This window comes from Leishmania infantum, chromosome 35, assembly GCF_000002875.2.
Source record: "Leishmania infantum JPCM5 genome chromosome 35".
Lineage (NCBI taxonomy): Eukaryota > Euglenozoa > Kinetoplastea > Trypanosomatida > Trypanosomatidae > Leishmania > Leishmania infantum.
Genome location: NC_009419.2, coordinates 1,901,151 through 1,926,590, shown reverse-complemented (window position 1 = coordinate 1,926,590; position 25,440 = coordinate 1,901,151). Strand labels below are relative to the sequence as shown.

The following is a 25,440-nucleotide window of genomic DNA, read 5'->3' as shown; positions in this document are numbered from 1 at the left end:
CAAAGAAAGAGCACGGCCGCAGGCGGAAATAAGAGTCGATGAGTGAAAGATAGAGGCCAAAAAAAAGCGGGGACTACGGCAAACAAGTGAATCCATAGCATCATTACATGTGTGTAAAAACAAACTTGAAACTATTTCTCCGCGTTTGCCATGTGCGCCGGACGGCTTGCACAAGTGTAGACGGGGAGATTGAAGGAGTGGGGGTGGGGGCGCGGATAAAAAAGAAAACATAGCGACACCATCCTTGGCACTGAGGCCTTTGTTGTCGTTGAGCAGTTAGACCGCCCTAAATAAAAAACGCCTACACAAGAGAAGACTCTTATTGCAACGATGTAGACCAAAGGAAAAGAAAAGGAAGTCAGACCACTCGCGCATCAGCAGCGACGGATGAGTGAGAGGGGGTCGTGAGTACACAGAGAGAGAAGCTTCACCGTAGCCAGTGATCGAGAGCGATAGTGCAAGAAGGAAACGCATAACTTCCTCTCCCTCTGATTGGCCTCGACGCGGCGGGGGACTTCGTGAGTGTTTGCGTGTGTGTGTGTGTGTATGTTTGTGTTTTCGTGCCTATACGCCACACATGATCCAGCTAAAGAAGTGGCGAACGCCGTCAGCGACAGGAAGAGGGGCGTGAGGAGGGCTCGTAAGGAGAACACGGAAACAACCGCACACACGTGCATAAATAGACCCACAGAAAGAAAGGTGAAGAAACACACATCAAAGGAAAAGAGGAAAAAATCGCACACATGCACACGAGGTGCATCAGCATAGGGACAGCCTCGGCACACGGCAGAGCTTGCTGCTGCTCAAGGAAAAGGGGGCGCATTGATGCTTTTCGCGTAACCGTGTAGCTGTCTTATCGTCGTATCCACTTCACAGTATCGACCTGATCTCCCTCTCTCCTGCGCGCTCCCTTCCCCCTGCAGCGTATTTTTCCGTGCACGACAGACCCAGGTACAGGGAGTGCAGAAGAGTAAGAAGAGGGAAAACATAGGCAGATCGTCGGATGTTGCATCAAGAATAAATTCACTTGTGCGCCAAGCAGCAGCTGACGAACGACACCCTCAACTTTCGCGCTTCTCTTTTCCCTTTTTGGCTATATGCCTATCATTTCAGTCAAGAGTGTTTCGTATATGCCGGGTGCAGGGGGGGGGCGTCACATGTCACTTCCGCGACTCAGCGACTTGTCCACGTACGCGCGTCCAAGGAGCGCCCCGGCAAGACAGTCGGAAGGATGAGAAATGCGCAGTGGGTGGGAATGGCGAGGGCAGCGCTACAATCGCCAACGAAGAGCAAAGCAAAAACACAACCAGCGAATGACGAACTATGGCATGAAGAGAGAGGAGCGTGCATGTGCGTGCATTTTTTCCTAGTTTGTTTATCGCATCAGACACTACTGCTCTTCTTGTACGCTTACAGGTCGTGTTGCATCAAAGGCGGCAGAAGGGAAGGAAGCACCCAAGACAGTGGAGAATAAAAAGAGCCAAGCGAAAGAAAAAAATAACAGAAGGCACAAAAGGAAAAAAAAAAGGGGTGGGGGCACGCCAGGCGTCACAGCGAAGCACTGTTTCCTTCCAACCTCCTCCAAGAGGCACACACACACACACATACATATATGCAAGCACACCATGGCTCTTCTGGGAAAACAAAACCCCAAGCGAAGACACCGCTGTTCTTGCCTGCCTTTGTGCAGTTGTGCCGGCGCGGCAATGGTTGCCTTCGCTTTTAAACAAAGGCGCTTGGTGTGTGCATGAGCATGCGTGCGCGTGTGTGTGAGTTTACGTCTTGCCCATCTTCATGGGGAAAGACGTCGGCGGTTTCCACGTGGCGCGCGCGGGACCGGAGAGCAAAGAAAAAAGAAAACGGAAAGGAATATGGCACAAGAGAGAACACGAGACGCGTGCGGAAAACCGAAAAAACAAACAAATCGCGAGGGGGAGACTCGAGGCACATTCGAAACAAAACAAAAAACGAGTCACACACAGTCGACACAAAATGAGGAGGGCACATCGACGGAAGAAAGCGGGCGGGGGTGGAAAGGAGAGCGAAAGAAAAGGCGGAAGCAAAGAAGATCGCCCTAGTCCGTCGTGGCTTCGGTGTTCGCTTTCGTTCATGGTCGTGCGATGTCCGGAAGAGAAACGAAAAAAAAAACGTGTGAAGTTCGAAGAAAACAAATGCATACTATGTGTGTAAGTCGTGAAGAGAAGGACACAGAAGAATGAGAAGGGTGCGTGCGCTTTCAAATTAAGGCAGCGAGCATGCACCTGGCAACTGAAGTCGCAGTAGAGGGTCAGATTAAAAAAAAAACGAAAGGACGGGAGGTGGGGTACTTCAGCACGTTCGTCTACACCGTCACATAGAAATGTGAGGTGCAGGCCGCTTAAGTCGGAGGAAAACAAACAGGTTAGATAAAGAAAAAGATGCACCGATACGCACAAACAGATGCATGCGCACGAGTGTGTTTTCGAACACGGGTGCGCGGGTACTGTCGCTACTTTGCACAGGCAGAGAAGGTGTGCCGCCGTTTTCTTTTTTGGCACATCTTCAATTCGTGATACACCTCCTCACAGCCCGGCGGCTTTCTCCTCCGTCGTATTGGCGCATCGGCATCAAGATCAGGTGTTGAGAGCCACGCGCCGACGCAAAGATGCCTCGATGACGATGCGTGGCGCGCACTTGCACACACGCAATATCGGCTGATACAACAACTACACTGAGAAACTGCAAAAAATAAGCCCGCAAGAGGAGATGAGCGGCATCACGGGATGTTTGTCACCCCTCACAGAAGAGGCTCACGCCCATTCGTGATGTGAAGCAAGACCACAATTTGCCTTCCATGTTTGTCGGTAATATATATATATATATATAGAAAACGGCACACAGCGAGGCATGCACGGAAACCCACACGCACGCGCTCGTGAAGGCACACAGACACACTAGCTCGGAGACAGTGCACACCGCCTGAAGCATACATGTCTAGTCCTTTGCTTGTGAGGGCGCCGAGTAGGGAGGGCGGCAGCGGCGCGGAGACAACGCGTGAATAATGCGAGTGTTGGTGTATGCGTGCGCACAGAGGAGCGAAAACAGAACGAGTACCATGCAGTACGTCACCCATCACGCTTGTTAACTGTAAGAACCCAGCAAAGTCGATCCGACACCCTCACTCGCAAAGAGCGTTCACGGCGGACGGGCAACGAACACACCACAGAGAAGGGACAGCGAGGTTCCTTCTCTCCTCCTCTCTCTTCCGACGCGTACCTCTTCAACCTCTGCCCCATACGCCGTGCCCGTATCGCACACGCATGGCCTCTCTGTAGAACAAAAAGGCTGAAAGTGCACTCGATGTATTTATGCGGGGGGTGGGGGGAGGGGGGGGGGCGGAGGACGGAAAGCGACGAGTCCTGCAGAGAGAGAGAGGATGCGACCGTGGCTGAAGAGAGGTGATGGCGACAGCGCAGCGCGCAGCGAGGACGCCAGTCGACAAATAAATAAAAAACACGAGAAGGAAACAAAAAGAAAAATGATGAAGCGCCGGACGACACGAACACAGACGCGAACGCGAGATAATATATAAGAGGTGAGGGGGAGAGAAGGAGACCAACAACTACAGCAACGCCATCCAGTGAAACGATCGTTGCTTCAGCCATCTTTTTTTTTTTGAAGAAAGACGAAAGAAAAGCGAAACGCGGAAAATGTTTTTAAAAGAAAAGAAAGCGAGACAAATACAGCAGACATTCTAGGAAACAAAGGGAGAGGGAGAGGGAGAGAAGCCGGGAAAAAAAGCTTGCGCAGAAATGCTTGTATCTGCCGCTCCTCTTCGACCACTTTCAACGAGGAGAAAGACAGCGAGCACGAGTAAAAGAGAACGCTTGCCAACACGAGTAGGGGCAGCGCGCGTGGAGAGAAAGTGTAGGGAAGCCAAGAAGTCCTGGAAAGGCTGAAAGAAAAAGAAAACGGTGACAAGGTACCTCGAAGCAAGTAAAAGAAAGACGCGCATGCAAATATGCACAGATACGGCTTCGAAGTGATGACAAGGTGTCAACGGGGTCAACAAAGAATAGAGCGAAAGAAGACACCATCAAATCACGGAGACACGCACGCGCTCACGCTCACGCGTACGCCCCACCAGCTCCACTGAAGTGAAACGAGCAGGAGAGGACACACAGACGCGGCTTTGAGACAGCAGTGCAGGTGAAAGACCAGGGCAAAAGAAAAGAACTGCGCATACGAGTAAGCCCACATGCATTTTATTCCTCTTTCTACGCAATCATGCGTGGGTGCTTGTGCCGCTACTGTGCACCACGCAATGAGCTTCTTCTGCCTTCCCTCTCGAGCCTGCATACTTCGGCAGGCCAGCGCGTGCAAACGAGATCGTTTTTTTTTTGTTTTGTTGTTCCTTCAAGTGGGCCGTGATTTCCATGTGGGAAACGTGTGTGTTTGTGTGTGCAACTCTCTCCCCTTTCTCTCTTACGGAGAGGCCCTCGAGTCGTTGTTGGTTTGTGCTCATTCGCTCCAGCCGGAAGCGTGAGGTTCGAAGTCTCTTTTTTCGGTTATGCCTTCGATTTCCCTTACACTGCCGCTGTGCACGACGCCGTCGGAAGTATCTTTTTGTCTCTCGCTTCATTCGATGACGAGCAGCGGCGCTGTCCGCGGCGCAGAGGTCGGGTGACCTCGGTGCTCATCGTCTCCTGGATCTCGTCGAGGTAGGCAAACCAGATTCGGCAGCGGTACACGTCGAAGAGGGAACGCTGCAGACGGCGGAAGTCCACGAAGGAGCGCGAGGCGCGTGAAATGATGACGGTGATCTTCTTGCCGTCCAGCTGAAACATGGCATCCTCCACGTGGGTGGGGCAGTGCACCTGCGTCGCCAACGAGCGCATCGTCTGCAGCGCCTCCTGCTCTTTCACGGTGCGCCTGTGATGCTGCGTCATGTCCTCAGCGGTGGCGCGACGGAGAATAAACAGCACCTTCTCGGGAAGAGGCGTCGTGCACGCGTCGTCGACAATGCCAAGGTCGATGCCGCGGTCACCCTCCACGATGACCATCTCACCAATGCACACCTGGAAGGCGGCCACGAAGGGCTTGCGGCCGTACTTGAAGGCGACCCACACGGCCGTGTGTGCGGGGTGCGCCATGGGCATTGGCAGGGCTAAGCTGGCAGCGGCGTGGTGAGACGGGTAGGCGGCAACCTGTGCGCTGGGCAGGGCCGCGTCGAGGATCGAGCGAGCAGGCGACGACGTGGCGTAAGAGCTAGCAGGGGATTTCGGGCTACGCTGGTGGCAGCACACCAGAGCCGCCTCCGCAGGGGAAGCAGGGGTGATGAGGCTCGCCGCATAGGGTTCGTGGCGGTACACCTTCACCCTCTTCTTTACGCACGAGACGGAAAGTTGAGAAGAGGTGGCAGACATCATGGTAGTGCGCGTTTCGTGAGCGTGTAGCAGGTGAGGGTGGCAAAAAGGTAAGAAAGCAAGCTGTTGAGGGTTTGATGGAGTACGCGTAGGGAGGGAGGGAGGGGGTGTGGGTAGAAGATACTTCAATGCGTTGTTGCTTTATTTCTGTTGTATTTCGTGAATGGACAGCCGTGTGGATGACGAGTCTGTTGTTGCGCACGAAAAAAACAAGGATGTGGTGGCGATTGCGAGACGGGAGAGAATGAGTGGGAGCCGTTTACTACTGGAGTATAAGGAGGGAGGAGAGATGCGCGTGAGTGTTGCGTGTATGTGTGCGTGTGAATGTAAGTGTGTGCGTGTGTGTACAGGATCGGTCGTGTTGGTGCGAGAGAAGCAAAAATGAAAGCGGTGCGCAATAGACGAAATGGAGGCGATGCACGCACGGCAACGGGTGTGACCATTCACAGAAAGGAACCGCCAAGGAAAAACAAGATGACAGAAAAACGGTGAAATCACGAGAGCGAAACAAAAAGCGAGAGAGCATTGAACGAGATGTGAGGCTGCTGAAAGACTTCTACGAGTCGCGGGGTGTTCCTTTCCCTGATGCCGGCCGGGCACACCACAGTTTGTGGCACTTCAGGGTCTACTGCCCTCTCTTTCTGGGGAAGCCAAGAGCCTGCAGGCTGCCGTTGAGTACGGTTCTGGACTCTTTGTGCCAGCAGACAGGCTTGGGCTGGCGCTGTGCCTAAAGAGGCACGCAGCCATAATCACAGGTGTGCCACAGCTCACCACAGATCGTCTCGGCAATCCAACAAGCGTGCGCATCCACCTGCTCTTTGTTAGCTTTTGGTGCGTTGTAGTGGTGTCGAGAGTGATTTCCCACCTACTGCGCCCTCTATGCAATGCAGGTAGATTGTGCTGGGCTACGCTGGCGCGGGTCCTTAGCCCCGTTTCCTGGTGCACCCCCGATACAAGTCTGCATTCTGCTGGAGATGCACTCCATACACACCCCAACAGGCCTGTGCGGCACGCCATTTCTCGGCGTTTCAGCATTCCCATGTAGCGAGGGAAAAGAAGCACGACCGCGGCCTCTCCCTGCTCATGCACGAGGATGCACGTATAGGCAATAGGCCCTCCTCTGTTCTCCAGGACGAGGTTGCAGGAGTGACGGTGTGGCTTTGCTGAGATGACCCTCCTAGACGGATGCACCCCTCAGGCCCGACTACGTACCTACGACCGTCCTGGTAACACGGGAAGTTCTCGTTCAGATACCCAGCGATGTTGCATCCGGTCCTCACGCTCCTAGAACGGCTCCCGAATCGTACAACCCAGTGCGGTAACAAACAGAACGACTAAACCAGACTTGAGCTACTCTGCTGGATGGGCGCGACAACAAATACTTGATCTGCGCAAGCGATACGGACACCTCGATGCAGCACACCACAAACGGACAGTCGGGGGCGTTGCGCTGGTGCTCCACGAGTCCATCTACGACTGGGCCGCCGCCACCACAGTGCGAACTGTTCACGACGCGGCCAAGCTCACTGTCCATTTCCGGGAGGGACACGGCTCGTTGCACGCGCGTGCCCGGAGGAGGATCGCTGCCCCTTCCGCCTTCCCGGCGTAGACCTCCAACCCATGCGCGACACTGGCCGACACGTTGCAGGAGCCATCAAAGTAGCCAGGGCTCGGCTTGCCAGGCGTAGGGCGGTGTGCTCGCGCGAGCGGGGTCCGTCAGAGGGTCTGCTCTGCCCTTTCGGCGTGGCGCTGCTCGCACCGCGGCTGCTTTGCGGTGCCGCCGCGCGGCGGGACGGTGCCAGCGCCAACGGCAGGGGGGCCGTTGACACCACCTTCGTGCCCAAAGCGGCCGCGGCCACCGTGGGTAGGCGAATGGCGCGCAGACGGCCGAGACCCGCTCGGAGAGGCCGCCGTGCGTATTTGGCGCCGGGGGCGTACGCGCCGAATGAAGGTGTTGCCCAAGCACAGTGGCGGCTCGCACGCGTGTATGCGGGCATCGACCGCTTCGGGGCTCCGCGCGCACGCACTTCCCACATGTGCGGCATTCTCGTGCACTTCAGCACGTCACTCCCTGGCGGGCTGCAGGAAAGCACCCCGGCCGAGGAAAAAACAGCGGCGCGCAGGCAGCAACTCTCACACTTTTTCGAGCCTCCTTTTCTCCGCTCTGGGTGAATGGCGCGGTGTAGGCAAACACAAAAATCAGGAGCGACTGCGATGCTTCGTAAGAGGTCATACACCCCATAGGTGCGGTGATTGGAGGCTGTGTCTCCCCCCTCCTCCTCGCTTGCAGCTCCCGCGCTGAGTGTGAAGCAGTGGGCCTGGAGCCTGGCCCGCTGCATCGACCGCTAGATGGGCTGACAGACAGGAGCACAAGTGTGGTTGCTGCTGTGGCTGCGGGCTCGCTCCCCCTTCTCACGGCACTCGGCGCGGCCCGTACAAGGGCGGAGGTTGGCATGCGGCGACGCCTCTGGGCACATATTCTGGCGCTGCCAGCCCGTCGCGTGCGCCTCTCACCGTGAATTGCCTTTGATCGTTGCCGATTGAAACATATCGGGGAAGTTCGCAAGCTTGCAAGATGGACATTGTCAGAGGAGCCGAGGCCAACGGCATAGATTACGGACCTGGCCACCGGCATCGGACGCCAGAGTAACACCCCCTGTTACCCGCACAGCGGGCGACACCGCCTCCGCCCGGCGCCGGCCGCGCATCGCACATGCGCAGAAGGAACGGTGTAGGACGAACCGCCGTAGACGGCCAGAATTTGGCAGCAGTGCCACAGCGGCAGGTAAGCTGCAGTCGTGCATGGGTATGTCTGCTGAATTTTTGGTTTTGGAGCAAGATGGTTAAGAAAACATCCCCCTTATTCAGGCACAGAAAAGGATTTCATTCGAATTCACCGAAAAGGAAGGAGAGTTATCTGTCCCTCTGTGCCATGCCAATCTGGAAATTCATTGAGGAAAGGGAATAGAGAGAAAGCATGGGCAACACGGCTCACTCAGGTCCATGCGTATGTCAGGGATAGTCTGTCGCTGCATAGGGCATTTCCTTTGTCGGTTGAGAGGTACCAGCCAGCAGTCACAAATAAAGATTACGAGCTTCTACTTTTACTGCCGTTTCTTTTTTATTGCAATTCAGCACGACCTGCTTCACACCGGCGCTCCACGTCGGTACACAGATACACCTAAATACATGCAGGTGTGCCTTCGAGGTGCCCAAATCCCTCACTCTCTCTCTCTCTGAGGCGCCTCTAGCAGTCGCGTGGCACTTGTGGAACGGCTAGAGCAGCAGAGAATCGAGGGGTCCCGGGTGGAATAGTGCAAAAACATCAACAGCGGGAACAACGAAGAAGAACAAAAACAAAAGCATCAAACAACGAAAAATAAACATAGAAACAAAAGAAGGCAAAGATCCGCTCAGACGACACAGAAAAATACGCATGCGCATGGAAAAGGGAGAGAGAGGGAAGGCGGCGGTGTCAATGGGAAATAAACTTCTGCGCGCAACACAACAAAGAAACTCAAGAGCCGGTGCTTAGGTTAGGCCTCGTGTACATTCGCCGCCGTGAGCATCAGAGCCATCGAGCTGTGCACAGTCTTTCACCGACCTTTGCAAGCACAGATCAACAAATGACGGGAGAGCGGCACCGTGCATAGGGCGACGAGGTCCTGTGTCACCCTTGTGTCGTCTCGCGCACACCAGAGTGCAGATGTTCGATGGTTGGTGAGTCGTGCATCCTCAACAGGGGTGTACCGCTACTACTAGAACCGCCCGTTGCCGTTTGCGCAGGAAGCGTCTCCTTGATGGGGTTTTCGTGCTCAGGCACAGCCGCCGACGCATCAGTCGAGTCTTCTGCAGGCGTTTGAACAACAACTACAACCTCTTCAGCCGCCCATTTCTCCTCGATCGCGTTGGCGCCTGGCCATGGCATCCAGCGAATCAGCAGCTGCATCTGCCACGGCGCGCCAGTCTCTGCATGATCGATGAGCTTATACGTCGCGATCATCACGTACATCGCCACCAGGATGTCATCCGTGTAGTGGGAGCGAGAGGCAAGGATACAGTAATAGCTGATGGGCAGAAGCGCGGACACCCACACACGCACCGCCCACGGGTGCAGAAAAGGGCTGTAGTCCCACGCTAGAATGAAGGCGAGGCTGAGGATCATCGTGTGCCCGCTGAACATCAGATCGCCGCAGTGGATCGCACCACTGCTTAGTGTGACGAGGGTAAGGATAACGTTGAGTACTGGGTGCTCGATCACTTGCGGATTCTGACAGTGGTTGTCGGTTGCCGGGTACGACGTCCCCATGATTACAAATGTGCGGAACACCATCACCACGGCGTACGACGTCAGGAAGCGAATTGTCATAATTGGGAAGACATTCTTCAGCGGGAAGGGACGCCGCCCCGAGTCGACAACTCCAAACGCGATGCGGTTTAGAAAGGAGCCGATCTTCGGGATACCCACCAAGAAGGTAACGCTGGGCAGTCCATTCATGTGTCGCTCCAGCAAAAAGACCTTGAAGCCCACCACCACCGTCGTAGCGTTCAGCAGAAAGATGATGACGTTGCTGCCATTCTCGACAAGCGTCACCTTCGGAATCCACTCGAGAAGCAGATCGGGCAGCGGGCGCACCTTCTTGGGGTCCGGCATACGTGCGTTCGCGACGAGAATAGCCACGCCGAGGAACATCACCGTGAGCAGCAGCAAAAGGATGAACCGCATCACCTGCGTACCCAAGGGTAGCGGCTGCTTGTACCACGGCACGAGGTCGGTCTCAATATCTTCATCGCCGTCCACATCGTGCACTGTCACGTGACTCGTCATTGCACTCGCGGCGAGAGAGGGAGTCGTTGAGCGTAGCAATGACTCACTGCTGAAAGTTGGGGTTACCGCCGGCGAAGATGACGGCGCCTGTGCGGCGCTGCTGTGGGGGCTCGAGCACGACGTTTTCGCCGAGGTGAAATTGGTGCGTGTGTTCACAAGGTCAGGAGGGCGCTGGCAGGGCAGAAGAGAAGACAGCGAGAGGGGCTGCACCACGGGACGCGAAGACAACAGAGAAGGGGCTGACAGAAACGACCACTGCTTAAATAAGGCAAAAAAAACCAGGTCGAAGATCAAAAAAAAAAACGTCACGTCGCCAGCACAACTGTTATCACAGACCCAAGACGCAAACAGAGAGAGCGAGAGCGAGAGAAAAAGAGAGTTAGCGGGAGATGAAGAATAATAAAGGGCGCACAAAGAAAGGGGAGGGGCACAAGCGGAGTGGGCGCACACGCGCTCACTGCTAAGGCGGGAGAACGTGAGACGGCAGAGTTAAATCGAGAGGTGTAATATAAGGCAACCCGAAACGTACATATGCGCGCGCACCAAAAGAGAGAAAAGGAAGCTGTCCAAACAACGAAACAAAGACAAAAACAAAATGAGTTCAATGGCAGAAGTAAGAAACAAGCAGCCGCACGAGAACAAAACAACAGGGAGGGAGGAGGTCCTTGCTTCGTCGCTGAAACCAGTGCTCGTTAGGGCCTCGAAACGGGAAAGGGCAACGAGCTATCGTAGGTGGCGTGTCTGTCTGTGTGTCGTTGTGCGTGTATGTCTGTGTGTGTGGATGTGTGCTGGTGCGTGCTCGACTGCTGAATTGTGGGGAGATGTATTGGCGGGGGGCACTCGCAGACGTTGCTAAGGGCCCCACACGGATGGCACTCTAGGTGATCGGTTCGCTGGTGTTGTTGATGGCCGCGGTTATGATTGTTATATGGATTGTTGTGCTTTCGAAGAGGAAATGGTGGCAAGCATTCACCGACGGTGAGGGGTTCGAGGAGGAGAAAGGTGGAGATGCATCGGCACATTATACAGAACAGAAAACCCCAACATGCGTGTGTGTGGGAAAGAGTATAATGTAGAGGAGAGGAGGAGGGAGCCGAGGATACCACAGTTTTGCAATCGTGGGCAGGCTGCAGCAAAGGGCTGACTTCCATGCACGTAGAGCACGCCGGCATCAGAGCATTTCAGATTATGACGAGGTGGACACAAGAGGTCCAGCCCGCATGTTTCTCAGCATTTTAGAGGGCCTCTGTCGTATCCGCACAAGCGGCGCTGCCGATGCCGATGCCGAAGGCGAGCAGGGAGCTGCACCATAGGAGAGGCACAAAAAAAAAAGAACAGCATTTTCTTTGGCTGCCTTTTTTTTTGGGGGGGAGGGCACCTCCAACACTTGAACGTTGCCCGTGCAAAGCCGTGTTTATCCCCACAAGCATGTCGCAGATGAGGTTGGAGGTAGTAGGAGGATTACGCGGCAGTTGGACGATACGAAAAAAGATCGACAACGAAGGCAAACAAAAAAAGCTGTTCCGCTCACCCACGACGACAGCTCGTAGTGGAGGAAAGGAGATGGGAGTCATGCAACCACATGTATGCAGCAATGAGAGAAATAGAAGAAGTACGCAACCCGTGGGGAGCAAGGAGGCGGCACGAAGCTATCGCCCGCCCTATCGTGATCACTTACATGCGCTTGCTCCCCCTTTCCTTCGCCGTATGCCTCACCGCACCGATAGACTCTCCTCAGAAGCACACCCGTCCACGACAATGGAAAGGGAAACGCAGGCAGCGCATGCTAAGGGCCGCTGGCGAAGCGGAGACAGAGGAGAGAACAGTAACAAGGAGCCACAACAACAAGGAAGATCATCCGATCAGTGCAGCACAACACAGGGGATGGGAAGACGCCGAGGGAAGCGCCACGGCGGCGGCCGGCGCGCCACACACTGACGATTTCGTACGCGAGCGCAAGCACATGCACCGGCAATCTCCGCGAATGCGCCGCTTACAACAAAGCCTGTCAAGAACGCTGCTGCGCTATATATCAAGTACTGAGTGAAATGAACACATGTATACAGAGCCACCCTGTGTGCATGCGTGTGTGTGTGTGTGTGTTGGGGGAGGGAGAGTGTAATCACCTTCAGAATCTTTAGCGGAGGATATCGACGTAATCGACACTTTAGCACGTGGCGTGATCAATGTAGCGCCTTACATCCCTGATGTACCTGTGCTGCTGGCCTCCATCGTGGACGTTGTGTTGGGTCCCGCCGGAGCCGCGGTTGTCGTTGTGGTTGTAGTCGTTGTTGTCGTCGTCTGCGCTGCGGCTCGACTGTAGGCTATCTCGCGCTGAATAGAGATCGAAGTCGAGAGAATGAGGCAGAAAGCCACCGCTACAATAGGGATAATATGCCCGTAGCGCAGAAGCACCGCGTTCGCCTTCAGGCGCGTGCGTTGATAGGCGGCCGCCAGCGTAGGCTGTACGTGAACCGCCGGAGACGGCTCGTTATTTAGCAGCATTGGTCACTCGTTGAAGGGCCAGGGCAACGCGTTGGTGTATGAGAGGAGAGCACGAAAAAAAAAAAGAAGGAGCGCGAAGGAGACGCAACGTGGGCGACGGCAGGCGCAAACACGAGCACAGTGATTAAGGCGAGCTAAAACTGAAACCAAGAGAGAGAGAGGGACAGAGGAGATAGCGGACGTATGCGCGTGCTGAGGTGGTACTTTTAGTTTTTGTTGCTTTTCGCGAGGAGAGGTGGTGGCCCTTATAGGGGAAGCTTAAGCAACCGCAGAAGCCGAAGCGTTCAGAGGTACTCAAGAGGAGAGGCGTAATTCTGCGGCTCTGATAGTGAGAGTAGCGCGACCGTGATCTACGCATAGGCAAACAACACCAATGCGCACACGCACACACCTCCGTAGTAAATTGCAGTGAGCCGTGAAGCTGATGACGAAGAAGAAGGCGTTCGAGAAAGAACAGGGCAAGGAGGCGATAAGCTCGTGTTCGGAAGGGCGTGTGTGTGTGTGTGTGTGTGTGTGGAAGAGAGCACTAAAAGAAGCCATAGAGACGTCAGAGTGCGTTGTGAGGCGCACGGGCCACAGATCAGTCGAGTTCGCGGAAAGAGAGTGCGATCATGCAGAGGGAGCAGGCGGCAGCGCTGACACCGGGGGTCGGCAAGCAACTCGCTGGCAACCGTGTACCAAGGAGTCTCATGCAGAAACGGGCAGCCTCCGCCTACTTGAGCTCCTGTATATTGCGGGTGGTCCAGTTACTTTCAGATCTGTGTGAGGATGCCAGAATCGCAGCACAATACGCGCTCAACAACGAACACAATAACCCTACAACGCGCCCTCGATGAAAGTGGCGGCCGCACACACACGCCCGCATACCAAGCAGGTGCACTCCCGCGCGTTATCATTGTCACGAAGCCAACGACTGTCACGGCGCCGTCTCGACCTTACGCAGTTCGGCGCACCGAAGTCGCTCATTCATAACGTCTGCGAGTACCACCGCCGTTTCGGACGTCGCGCCTGTCACTGCTGGTGTGAGGTTGCCAAAGGCACGGCACCACAACTCGGGCGACACCTTCCGTGCAAGTGGATACGGGTCTGGCCTAAATACCCCCAGCAGCGGAATCCACCGCCTGTGAACCGAGGCGTCGTTGACAGCGCGCAGAAAGAAAAGAGTGGCGGCGGTGACCTCTTCAGGGGACACCACATCGGGCCCAATGCCTTGCCGTTGATTCGCCTGGATCTTGTCCGTGTAATCACTGTACAGCTCGATCACGCGCTCCGGCGACGACATCCGCGCCAGGCGCCGCGCATTGGCGCGGTTGTTCACAGCCAAGACGCACAGGGCACGAATACTCACGTCGAATGGGATGACATTGTGAATCATCTTCTCCCACAGTGAGCTACACAGCACCTCTGAGTCAAACGCATCATCGTTGCGGAGGACAAGTGGAGGAGAAAACGCAGCACTCGCGGCCGTCGACGTGGAGGTCGCAGCGTCCGTCGCCGTTTCCGCGGGCGACTGCGGCTGCTGACGGACGAAGCTGTCGACGTTAAGGTTCGCCCACGAATGAAAGATGTCTGCAATGTAAAAGTACGGAATCTCCTCCGACGCGTGCTCCTCCAGGTACGCCACCTGCTCCGGCACGGCGCACTGCCTCAAGACCTCATCGAAGGTCATGCGTTCTGCCACCTCGGACTCGTTGTGACCCTTTTCCAGGAGTTCAATTATGGATCGCAGCCTGTCCTCTGGGTAGCCGTACTTTTCCACCACAGAGGTCGGCAGCAGACACTGGGTGTAGAGCTGCAGTTTGAGATTGTGCACATTGAGCCAGCGCTGCATCGGCTCGCTCAGCAAGCCGTTCTGCTCGACAACCGTGAAGCCCGCCCAGCCGATGCCGAAGCCGATGGCCGGCAAGCCCACCTTTTTGAAGAACGCCTTCGCGCCCGCGCTCATTTCTCAACACAAACTCCACCGTGAAGGCGGTGCTGCACCTGCGTAGAGTCGCTAAAGTCGGGCGAGGTGTTCACAAGACAATGGCGAGAGGCGTTCGTTTAGGTGACGTAGTCACAGCAGTCAGGATTTATGTGACCGCTTCACTCGCCCACCGTGAGGCACACATGCATCACGTACAAATCGCGGGAGAAGGGGAAAGGTGAAAGAAAAGTTGGGAATGCAAGCTCGCCTTCCATCGCTGTCAATGGCCGGTCTCCTATACCCCAGTCCGGGGGACACTGCGCACACAAGATCCATTGGGGAGTGACGGGGACGGCAGTGAGCGAAGGCGTCAGTGAAGTCCCCCACACACACATACACGCGCGACACGTGGAGAAGCCTGCGATCCATTTCGCCCTAAACCTTCTCGAGTGGGAGGTGGGGGAGGGGGAGCGCGGGGTTGTCGATTTCACCGCTGCGGTCACGCACCCACGCCGCAGCGCCCTATCTTTCGGAGAGCCGCTGCTCGCTGTGCCGCCAGCAGTCAAGACGCCCTCCTATCCGTTTGGCTTTTGTGTGTGTGTGTGTGTGTGTGTGTGTGTCCCTTCCACGCGTCTTAATACAGTTGCCGCCTGGTGCGTTCAGCAGCCCAGCCTTCGGAGAGGACTGCACACACAGCAGTGAAAGAACAGAGAGATTAAAAATGCAGAAGGGGGCGGCAATGACCCAGCATGTACAGATGGCAAAGAACAAGCAAAACTGTGTGTCACCGCCAGCGCCGCGCACGCCGATGCCAGCGCTACGGATCTAGCCCACCTCCATTCTTTGCGCTGCGACGGTCCACCGAGAGGCGGAGAGAACCGGGGAGAGCGGAGTGACGAAAGAGAGAGGAGGTGCGCAAGTGCAAAAAAAAAGCAAGCCTGCAAAAGAAAAAGAGCAAGGCCCTTGTGATAAAGCTGTTGGGGCCACTCCTCTGCAGCGGAGAAACACCGGTCATCAGCTCCCATGCTCCTCCTGTCCATCGACGGATGTGTGCCGCAGGTGCTTGTCAAAAGCGCGTATTGGAGGCGTCGGCAGAGACCAGTGCCTCGGACGTAGACGTTTCCAAAAGTTTCCTACCGGAGCGGGCCATTGCCCAGGACGCGATCCGCTTCGAAAGGAGGTAGGCGAGTGCGAAGAGGGCCACGTGGCGAAGCAGGCGAAGGATGAAGCTGCGGAGAAAGGAGGGCTGCTTCGGCTTGCGGACCCGTGATCGCTTCGGCACATACCGCTGCTCACGCGGAATATTGGAGAGGGCCTTGCGCAGCTCGTACTTGCGGCTCATGTAGCGCTCCTCATGATTCAGGTTCTCCTCCTCCAGCTGCCCCATGCGCTGATTGATGCCGACATACTCGCCAAAAAAATGAACGGCGCTGCCGAGTGTCATCTGCATGACTTGCGAAAACATACCCCACAGCTCCATAATGCGGCTCGTCATGAACATCATCATCTGTGCACGCTGCGCCTCGGGGGTCATGCCCATGCCGTACATGCCCATCATTCCAAGGCCCCCGTACATGCCACCCATGCCGAAGCCACCGTAACCGCCGTACATACCCCCCATACCGTATGGGTCCATGCCCATACCGTACCCACTACCCATCCCATATCCGGTGCCCATGCCGTTGCTGAGCGCGTTCGTATACGACGACGTCGTCGTGGCTGCGCCGATGGCGCCGCTGTTCGCCGTCGAGTCGGTTGAGAGGGGCTTTCGAGAACCCTCAGTGAGCTGGGCAGTACCTGAAGTCGCACCGACGGTAAGAGCGCCTGTCTGCGATGAAAGAGGCGCTGAAGCGCTTGGTGACAGCACCGCTGAGGGGGTAAGGAGGGAACAATTGGTCGGCGAGCCGGGTGCCGTAGGGCGGCTGGGTGATCCAGGGGGACTGCTGGAGCCGGTGGCAGTTGCAGCAGCAGCGGTAGGCAGCGAGCTCATGTCGATTTTGGTGTGTGGCCACCTAACAATAAAAAAAAAAGATGGAAATCAGATGAAAACGTTTCGATGGAGAAGCCGCTTGCAAGCGGCGCGCGCTTTTTTTGTGGCTTGGATGCGCTTCTGAGTTTTCTGTTTTGCTGCAGGTGGGAAGTTCTGCTCCTCCTACACCCACACCAAAAAAAAGGAAGTTGAAGGAGAGACAGCGTGCAAATGGGCGGGTGTGACGGCGCCGTAGAAGATGCGTCGCCACCCCCACATGGCGAGGCAAAAGAAAAAGGCCAGAAGAGGGAACGAGGATAGAGACCCGGCTGAGATACCATGCAGCAAAGAGGGTAGTGTAGCAGTGTCGTTCTCAGCCACATAGGCACTGCTGAGATTAGCGGCAAGCGTAGATGCCATTGGAAAACTGAAACGCAATGCTAGCTCACCCCCTTTCGGCTCTCGGACGCCACACCACTCAAGACGTAGAGCACGACGGAAGAGGATGTAACGAGCCGAAAGAGAGGGAGGAGGCGCGGGGCAGAGCGAAGTGCAAAAAAAAAAGGCTGCGTGCAGCGCTCTTCAGTAAAACACCAAGTGCATTGCCCAAGCGCACAGGAACGGCCAAACAGCTCTGTCACCAGTTTGATTCGAGTGTCTGCACCCCCTTCGATTTGTGTGTGTGTGTGTGTGTCACGCGTTTTCTTTGATTCGCTTCTTGTTTTCCTTCTGATGAATTTTTAGGTATCTTGCCAAGGGCCTCTTCAGTAAAGGCGACGATGCATTGGTGCTAAAGGTGGTGCTTGAGGGGTGGGGGTGGGGAGGGAGGCTTTATGTGTATCCCTTTATTCTTTTTATTTGGAGGAGGAGGAGGGGCTTTGTTGGCTTGTTCGTTTGGAAAACGCAAGTTAGAGAGGCAAAACGCAACAAGACAAGAATCGAGGGGAAAACACGAAAGACAAGAAGAAACGAAAAAAAAAATACACCCGCACACACGTACACGTACACATACGCACTTACACACACACTCATGCACATCCACATGCACACACGTGGACACCTTTACGCTTGGAAATTGCAATGAGAAAACAAGGGTGACAAGAAGATGCACAGGCCTGTACAGGAGTGGCGTCGGGGGCGGGCGGGGCAACGGGAGAGCTTTCCACTCGCGTGCCAAACATCCAGGATGCGAATGCGGAAAATCCTTGAGTCTGTGTCCACGAGTGTTCAGGCAACCTGCGAACGCCGCGCCACAGACACACTCCACACGCATACGAAGGAAACCGCGCTTGTGCGCACATCGGAAGATGAACCAGTACGTCGGCAGAAGCCGAGCAAAACACACCACATCGCCGTGTTCTGGCTCCGATGCACCCCTTGCTGCCATCGCGCCGCAAGAGAAGGCCGACTTGAGATCACGAAGCTTGTAGGTGGTGCGAGGAGACCTCCGGAAGAGAGTTCGACAGCCCAGTCGACGTCTCCACGCTTTCTGCAGTCCTCCGCATATCTGCTCTCCTCAAATGGACGTCCGTTGTGGTGCGCTTGGCAGCGCGTGGGCGCAATGGGTAAGAAAGCTCCTCGGATGCCCTCACCTTCTGCGTCGGGCATTGCGAGATAGTCAGAAGCAGGAGCACGAGAGCAGCCCCACGAAACAGCGGCGAGTCAGAAGGGGCTCTCCATGGACAGGGAGATCCAAATCTTGAGGAGGAAGCAGCCGCAGGGAAGAAACTGACGTCGATGAGCATCCCGGAAACCAAAAATGCAATGCAACCACAGACAAGCCGGTGATGATGGGGGCAGCGGTGGAAGGGAGAGGTGAGGAGGTGCGGATGCGTCTCACCTCCCTCCCCGTCTTCCTCTCGCCCCTCGTGTGCGCAGCGATCCCCCAACAAGAGCGTTTCAACGAATGAAAATGCATACTGCTGTGTGGAGGCGCGGACGCAGATGAGAAGCTCCTCCCTCCGCCTCCAACGCGTCCTTGCCCCAAAGTCGGCATTTACAGAAGCAGAGAGAGCGAGGAACAGTGAAGAAATGGGCCGGAAGAGTCCGTAGCGTCAGTCTCTTGCTGTTATCTTCGTCATTTTTTCGCCCCCCCCCCCCAGGCAGATTTGCCGCGCGTACGTGGTGAAGGGCAGGCAAAAGTCAAACGAAAAAAAAAATAGATCAATAAGCGAGCTTGATTGCATGTGTGGGAATTTGTGCACATGTGCACGAAGATGCGACGCAGAGCACTGCATCGCTGTGCGTGTATCCAGAGAGATAGAGATAGCAAGTACGTGTGTGCATGTGTGTGTGTGTGTGTGTGTTTGTGTATATGAAATATGTGTATGTGTGTGAATGTATGTCGTGGTGACGGCGGCGATGTTATCTGTATGTGTGTATGCCCGAGTGCCGCCTAAAAGGCCTAACATAGAGAGCACACAGCAAAAAAAAGAGGAGATAAACTCGAGAAAGCACGCGCTCACACGCACACACAACATAAACGTAGGACGAAAAAGAACAGCAAAAAAAAGAGGAGAGCAACACAGACAACAACCACAGATGAAAAAACACACGCGAAAAAAAAACAGATGTGCAGACGTACCTGCGGACAGCGGCTCACATCGCCCAATCCTGTATTGAATGAAGGAGAGACGAAGACGCTTGCGCCCCTCTTCACGCCCTCACTTTTTCGATTTAGCCTGTGCTTGCTGTTTCCTGTGCTGCTGTGAACCGAAGGAGACTAAGTGGGGAAGGGGGCAGGCCGTAAGGGAGAGGTAGGGGTGAGAAGGGGAGAGGGGGCGCGAGATGCTCTTGCTAGCCGATGCGCAGACGAATCGGAAAGAAAGATTCATTGTCTTTTTTGTTGTTCATGTGGCCGTTTCTTTCGCTATATGTTTTCTCAGCAGTTTCAAAAAGGCGACAAGGCAGAGGGAGAACGCCCCTACGCACACAAACACAGGAGAACAACCGGGAAACAATGAGATAAAACATATGTCGTTTGTAAAGAGCCCACAATCCAGCGCACAGAGAGGGAGGCACATACACACGCACGTACGTACACACGCACGCAGGTAGGCACGGCCACACATGCGCGCCGATACACCTGCCTGCGCCCAACAACGTAAAAAAAAAAGAACAACACAACGCGAAGACAGAGGAGCGTACAAGGAAAATGTACAGAAAGAACAGACGGGAAACAAAGGGAAAAGGCGAAGGGCAAATGAAAAAAAAAATCGAAAGGAAAAGGCGGGTGCTGGGATAGAGGACCGAACAGCACACAACAACGGCAAGCACAAGCAGCGAAACGGACGACACTGCCACACGGCAAGAGATGGGGTGGTGGTGGTGTTAGTGGTGGTGAGCGGCGGAAAGGGACGCATGTGCCGCACGCACCGCACACCCTCGCAGCGCAACGGGAAGATAGCAACCAAAACGCGGCTGGCGCAGCGAGAAAGGCAAGAGGTCAAGGCGAAAGGAAGTTCACCGATACTCAAGCAGGCCTGCCAAGCCCGACTATCCGTAAGACGAGCATCACCACACGAGCGGCCACTCCGCGGCGCTTAGCAGTGTGTTATGGTGCGCAAGAGAAGAAACGAAGGAGGTTGGGCCGGAGCGCCGTGCAGGGTTCCCGCCAGCCGCATGAGGTAGAAGAAGCACAGGGACAAGCATTGGGATTCAATAAACGAGGGCGCAACTCTCTACGCCCGCCTGAGAGTCACTGGAAACACTTAGCGCTCCATCATCTACCCTCGCCGCTATAGCAGCTTACTTGCTGTGCATGTAGTGGCACTTGTCTCCGTACTGGCACCCCTCTGCAGTACCGAAGAACCTGCACACGCGCGATGAGCTGAAGCCGCCGCGCCCCAGACCGCCACGCTTCCCGCCACGGCGTCCGCTACCACGCCGCTGCTCCTCCTCACGGCTATCCTCGGGATCCTCGTTGCGAGTACTAGGGCTGTAGCTACTGTTGGGGGAAGGCGCCGGAGTTGAGGCCGGCACCGGGGAGGTGGGTGCGCCGCTGGCCGTCGTCGGGCTCCCCGTCTTGGTGCCGCCCTCACGCTTGTCGGACTCCTTCTCCGGTGAGGAAAAGCTCGCATCCGCTGGCGAGGCCACGGCACTGCCGCCGTTGATGGATTGCTGCGTCTGCTGCTGTTGCTGCTGCTGCATCTTCGTTCGAGGCTGCGGCACCTGCACTCCAGCCTTGCTAATAGGCGAGGACTGGTGCGACGTCACCGGGCTCTGCACGCCAGTGGAAATGGCCGGGGGTCGCCGAGGCAGTCCAGACCCGCCCGCCTCCTCCTCCTCTGCGCCTACTCCGCTGGTTGCAGTCTTTCGGTTGGAGCTCGTCGCGGAGTCGTCGTTGTCGCTCGACTGACTCTGCACAGCGGCGCTGCTGGACAGCACCTGACGGATGCGCTGGCGATCTAACATCAGCGGAATACCACCGCGAAGCTTCTTCTCAAAATCTACGTACTTCAAGCCACGCAGCTCTTCTATGTTCACGTCCGTCAGCAAGTACGTGACCGCGCTCTCCGACACGCGCGCGGTCAGCAGCATGCCTCGCAGTTCCTCCTTTTGATTGGGCCAGCGACCGTTGGCGGCGTTCGTCCGCTCCTGCTGCTGCTGGTCATGCACGTCGATCGCGGTGGCCACGCGCTGCTGCGGCTGCGGCAGGTGCGGCTGTGGCTGCAGCTGCAACGTCGCAGGAATCGGTTGCGGCTGCCGTTGCGGCGCCGAGGCCGCATCTACTTTATTCATCATCAAGTGCATATGATGGTGGTGATGATGCAAGGGGATGCGGCCTAGGCCACGCAACGCTGGCGGGGGTGCGGAAGTCGTCGAGACGCTGGTGGCAGGAGGGGACCTGGCCGGGGCTGGGGTCGATGCAGAGGCCTGATTAGCGGGTAAGTTCGTCTCCGGCGCCGGCGTGCCCGTGGATTCGGCGGGAATGGTCGCAACGCGCTCCTCGGAAGCTGGTGGCGAGTGCGTAGCGGAGGGCGGCTGCACAGCTGCAGTGACCGCGGGCGGGGACGCGACGAAATGATGGTGATGGTGATGGTGGTGAGAGACGGGCATGTGGTGCTGGTGATGGGGGAGTGACTGCGCCCCGCGCGGCGCCGGGACGTTCGCGCTCCCGCCGAGAGGCGCAGACATGTTGCGTGGCGCAGCCCCTCCCTCTACAGCTGCGCTACTACTACTGAGGCCAGACGAATTGGCAGGCGCGCTGCCGTTAGCGGGTGCTGCTGCCGGGGCAGCGGCTGCTGCGGCTGCCGCCGCGTTCTTTTCTGTGCGGCGCTGCACACTCAAGGGGGCGGGAATGTTCATGGTGCGCGTCGGCTGCTGCGGCTGCGGCAGCTGTTGCTGGGATTGCTGCTGCATGTGCTGATGTTGATGCTGCTGCATCGATGCGGACTGCGGCGTTGGTGGGGTCAGGGTGCGCTGCCCAGCGGCGTTGATGTTTGGTGTGGACCCAGATACGCTGTTGCTGGCGGCCCAGTCACTGGCCGCGGCACTGTTGGTTGCCATTGCGCCTATGCCCAAGTGATGGTGATGGTGGTGCATCGGGATGCCCGGCCCGCCGCGTCCCATCGTCGGCATCGGGGAAGTGGTGGTGGCCTGCGACACGCTTGGCGCCCCTGGCGTGGACACGCGCGGCTGGCTGCTCGCCGGTGAAGCTCGCGGGGGTAGGAGGTTGTGCTGCGGAGCCCCGCTCATCCCACCTCGCTCCATCGACGACGGCTTCGCGGCGGGAGCGGCGGCCGCTGTAGAAGAGGAGAAGTGATGGTGCGTGTGACGTGGCACTACTCCTGCTCCAGATGTAGTCTCGCTCGTGGCCCGGCTCACGGACACCTCTGTGCGACTGGCCGCACCTGCGCCCATCCCGCTCATGGGAGCGGCACCGCCCCGGGGACCAACACTAGAATCTACGTGGATGCCCCCGGTCGCAGTAGCGCCGCGAGGCGGCACTGAAGCGCCTCCCCCCCAATCCCGACTCTCCTCGCGTTGTGAGATTACATCGCTGGTGGCCCGCAAATCATCGCTGCTGCGCTCCCTGCCTGGGTCGCTGGAGTGGGGTGGGAGGCCGCTGCTGCGGTACGGCTTCTGTGGTGCGGCCCCGTCCTGATGAGGAGGGCTGGCGGCGACGGAGCTGCCGCGGAGATCGCGCGATGAGCCGTTTTCACCGGCACCACGGTATCCGTGATGCTGTTGGGCACCACGGTAGTAACTATTACCGACACCCTCAGAGCCGCGACCACCGCCGCCTCCGCCGCTCTGCATGTTGTAGCTCATGCCGTACATGTTGCCGCTCATGATTGATTGCGCGTACGTGATGACCTGGTCCAGCATAGATTTCGAGAGAAGGGAGACGAACAGGGAGTCGGCGCCGGTGTACGTTAGGATGGTGTTGACGAGGTACTCCGTATCTTCGCCAAACTCCTCAGACAGGATCTGGGTCAGCATGATCTGCATCTGCATCGTGAACTCTTCAAATCCTACCTGCTTGAGGGCAGCATCTACAATGGCAATGTAGTTGCGCGACAGGTTGTTGTACACGTCTACCACTGACTTGTTGAGGCAACCGCTACGGTAGATGAAGGGCTCAATGGTAGGGGCGAGTACGCCGAAGTTCTTGCGGACGTGGGCAATGACCGGTGGCACGTGCTCGTCCATCTCGTTATCCACAGGGGAGCCACCGGCATGGGCGGCAGCGCCACCGTCCGCTGCGGCTGGGTTGGGGGTGGCTCGTGATGCAGCGGTGAGCGAAGAGGAGCTCATTTGCCTATCTGATTGCGCCTCTCCCATGGCCTTGCCATGGGAATCCAAGCCGGACATGTGCGCAGTGCGTAGCGTTCTCTAATCTCTCTCTCTCGTGCAGAATACGCCAACGCGGGCACAAACACGAAGAGGGATCTCACAACCGGGCGGCTGATTCTGTCTCAGACGGGACGAATCGCGTCCGTTACCGCGGAAAGAGACAAAGTAAAGAAGCAGTTGTCCCTCTGCACGGGTACGAGCAGTGACGCAGACCAGTGCTGGAACTGCGTCTGAAGCACTCTCTGTGCGCACACCTCACCAGTCAGACTCTGACACCGTGCCGGGCGAGTGTAAATCTGCGTAAGGGAGGAAGGGAGAACGGTGAAGCTTGAAGGGTCCGTCGAGAGACTAGGGGATGGCAGAAGATGCTAAAGAGCAATACGAAAAAAAGAGCGCAAGTCAAACGGCGATGGAGGCAAAATAGAAAAAAAAGTCCCTTATAGATAAGAGATAGAGAACACGCACACACGCACACGCAAAAAGAGAAACAAAAAAAAAAGGTGCGCGGGATCGGAGGCGAGAAAGAGGAGATGAAAACCGGAAGGACAAGAAACAGATAAACCCGCGCCGGAGAAGGCAAACAGAGAGGCGTGACAGGGAGGTGGTGGTGGGGTGCGCCGGATCAGGGGTGGCTGTGTATAAGTGTGCGTGCTTCGCTCCGTCTGTGTGTCTGTGTATCTAGCAAGCTTTCGCTTCGTGCGCGCAGCTTTCGCGAGAATGGGGTGTGAGTGAGTCCGCTAGTACCGTTGCTCGTACAACAGAAACACATTCGAAACACGGAAGACGAGAAACAAAAAAAAAGCAATGTGTGAAGAGATGAGCGCACTGAACAACACACACGAGTCACGACTCGAGAAAGGAAATGCGGGAGAAGAGAGAGCAAGGAACGAAGCGCCAAAAACGACCTGATGTGGGTGGCCTGCCTGCGATGAGGGGTAAGAGAGGGAAACAGGTGGCTAGAATCGTGAAGGGTGGCCCCTGTGAAGCAAACTCGAGCGCGCACGTTTCCTAGAACAGAAGTTTGTGAAGTGAGTGAGAGTGTGAGTCGGTTCGTGGGGAACGAAAAGAGAGCGCCGAAGAGAGAAAGACACACACACACACACTGGCAGGAGCGAAGAAAATCTCGAGACGGTAAATCTGAAAACGCTGAAAAAAAAAAGACTGCGGGGGCGGCTAAGCGAGGAGCTAATGCTACGCACACGTACACGCAAACTAAAGGAAGGAGGAGCAAACAACAACGAAAAAAAAAAGATACTTAATATATAATATATAGAGGGAGAGATATAGAGAGAACAGAAGTGCAAATATAAAAAAAAAGGCAATCACAAACGTAAAAACAATGGAAAGAAAGAGGGAGCTTGCTAGAACTTAGTATCACAAGAAACGAAAGAGAAAGATAAGGGGAGGGAGGGAGTGTATGCCAACTAGCGCTCCACGTGGCGGCGAGTCAGAGTCGGAAACGAGTGGTGTAGAAAGCGAGAGTGGATGTGTGTGTGACAGATGGTTGGGTATGGGCAGATTTCCTGTTCGTCGTCAACACCAAACTAAAATGAGTGGGAATCTGATAAGACAGCCTGACGGCGTCGCTTGCGTGTGTATGTGTGCGAAGAGCGCTAGAGCGAACACAAAACTGACAAACAGCACGAGAAAGAAACACCGAGCACGAAAGATGGCGAGAAGAGAAGGGAAATCGAGAAGGTGAACGACAAACAGCAAAAAGAAAAAAAAAACAAAAAAGGACGGGGGCAAAGACGTGGAGAACGGTGCCTCTCTGGTTGACGCCTGTAAGCACGAACGCCGTGCCTCTTGGCGCTGTTCTGACCTTCTGATCTGCTTTATCCCCACCTCCAGGTGGCATGCACTTGATCTCTTTCTTCAGGTTTCTGCCCTGAGTGAAGGCGCTCACCTCAACCGCAGAAGCAAAAAGAAGAACGCGCACGAGTCGAACGGACGCGAGAAAACGAGAGGCAAAAACACAAAGGACGACGACAACCGGCAGGAACTCACTCAAGAGAGAGAGCAAAGAAAA

At 56.1% G+C, this 25,440-nt stretch overlaps 5 protein-coding genes across 5 annotated transcripts; all 5 read right to left on the bottom strand.

Moving 5' to 3' along the window:
• Positions 1-4,565: 4,565 nt before the first annotated feature.
• Positions 4,566-5,408, bottom strand: LINJ_35_5040 (conserved hypothetical protein; the record flags this gene model as incomplete). The annotated part of the gene is made up of 1 exon (XM_001469301.1): positions 4,566-5,408. The coding sequence occupies one exon, from the start codon at positions 5,406-5,408 to the stop codon at positions 4,566-4,568; it is 843 nt and encodes a 280-aa protein (XP_001469338.1).
• A 3,667-nt stretch (positions 5,409-9,075) lies between these two features.
• On the bottom strand, positions 9,076-10,233 carry LINJ_35_5030 (putative phosphatidylcholine:ceramide cholinephosphotransferase 2; the record flags this gene model as incomplete). Its single annotated transcript, XM_001469302.1, has 1 exon — positions 9,076-10,233. The coding sequence occupies one exon, from the start codon at positions 10,231-10,233 to the stop codon at positions 9,076-9,078; it is 1,158 nt and encodes a 385-aa protein (XP_001469339.1).
• Positions 10,234-13,654: 3,421 nt separating this feature from the next.
• On the bottom strand, positions 13,655-14,683 carry LINJ_35_5020 (conserved hypothetical protein; the record flags this gene model as incomplete). The annotated part of the gene is made up of 1 exon (XM_001469303.1): positions 13,655-14,683. One exon carries the CDS (start codon positions 14,681-14,683, stop codon positions 13,655-13,657), a length of 1,029 nt encoding a protein of 342 aa, XP_001469340.1.
• Positions 14,684-15,710: 1,027 nt separating this feature from the next.
• Positions 15,711-16,220, bottom strand: LINJ_35_5010 (conserved hypothetical protein; the record flags this gene model as incomplete). Its single annotated transcript, XM_001469304.1, has 1 exon — positions 15,711-16,220. The coding sequence occupies one exon, from the start codon at positions 16,218-16,220 to the stop codon at positions 15,711-15,713; it is 510 nt and encodes a 169-aa protein (XP_001469341.1).
• A 4,140-nt stretch (positions 16,221-20,360) lies between these two features.
• Positions 20,361-23,429, bottom strand: LINJ_35_5000 (conserved hypothetical protein; the record flags this gene model as incomplete). The annotated part of the gene is made up of 1 exon (XM_003392773.1): positions 20,361-23,429. One exon carries the CDS (start codon positions 23,427-23,429, stop codon positions 20,361-20,363), a length of 3,069 nt encoding a protein of 1,022 aa, XP_003392821.1.
• Positions 23,430-25,440: the final 2,011 nt, after the last annotated feature.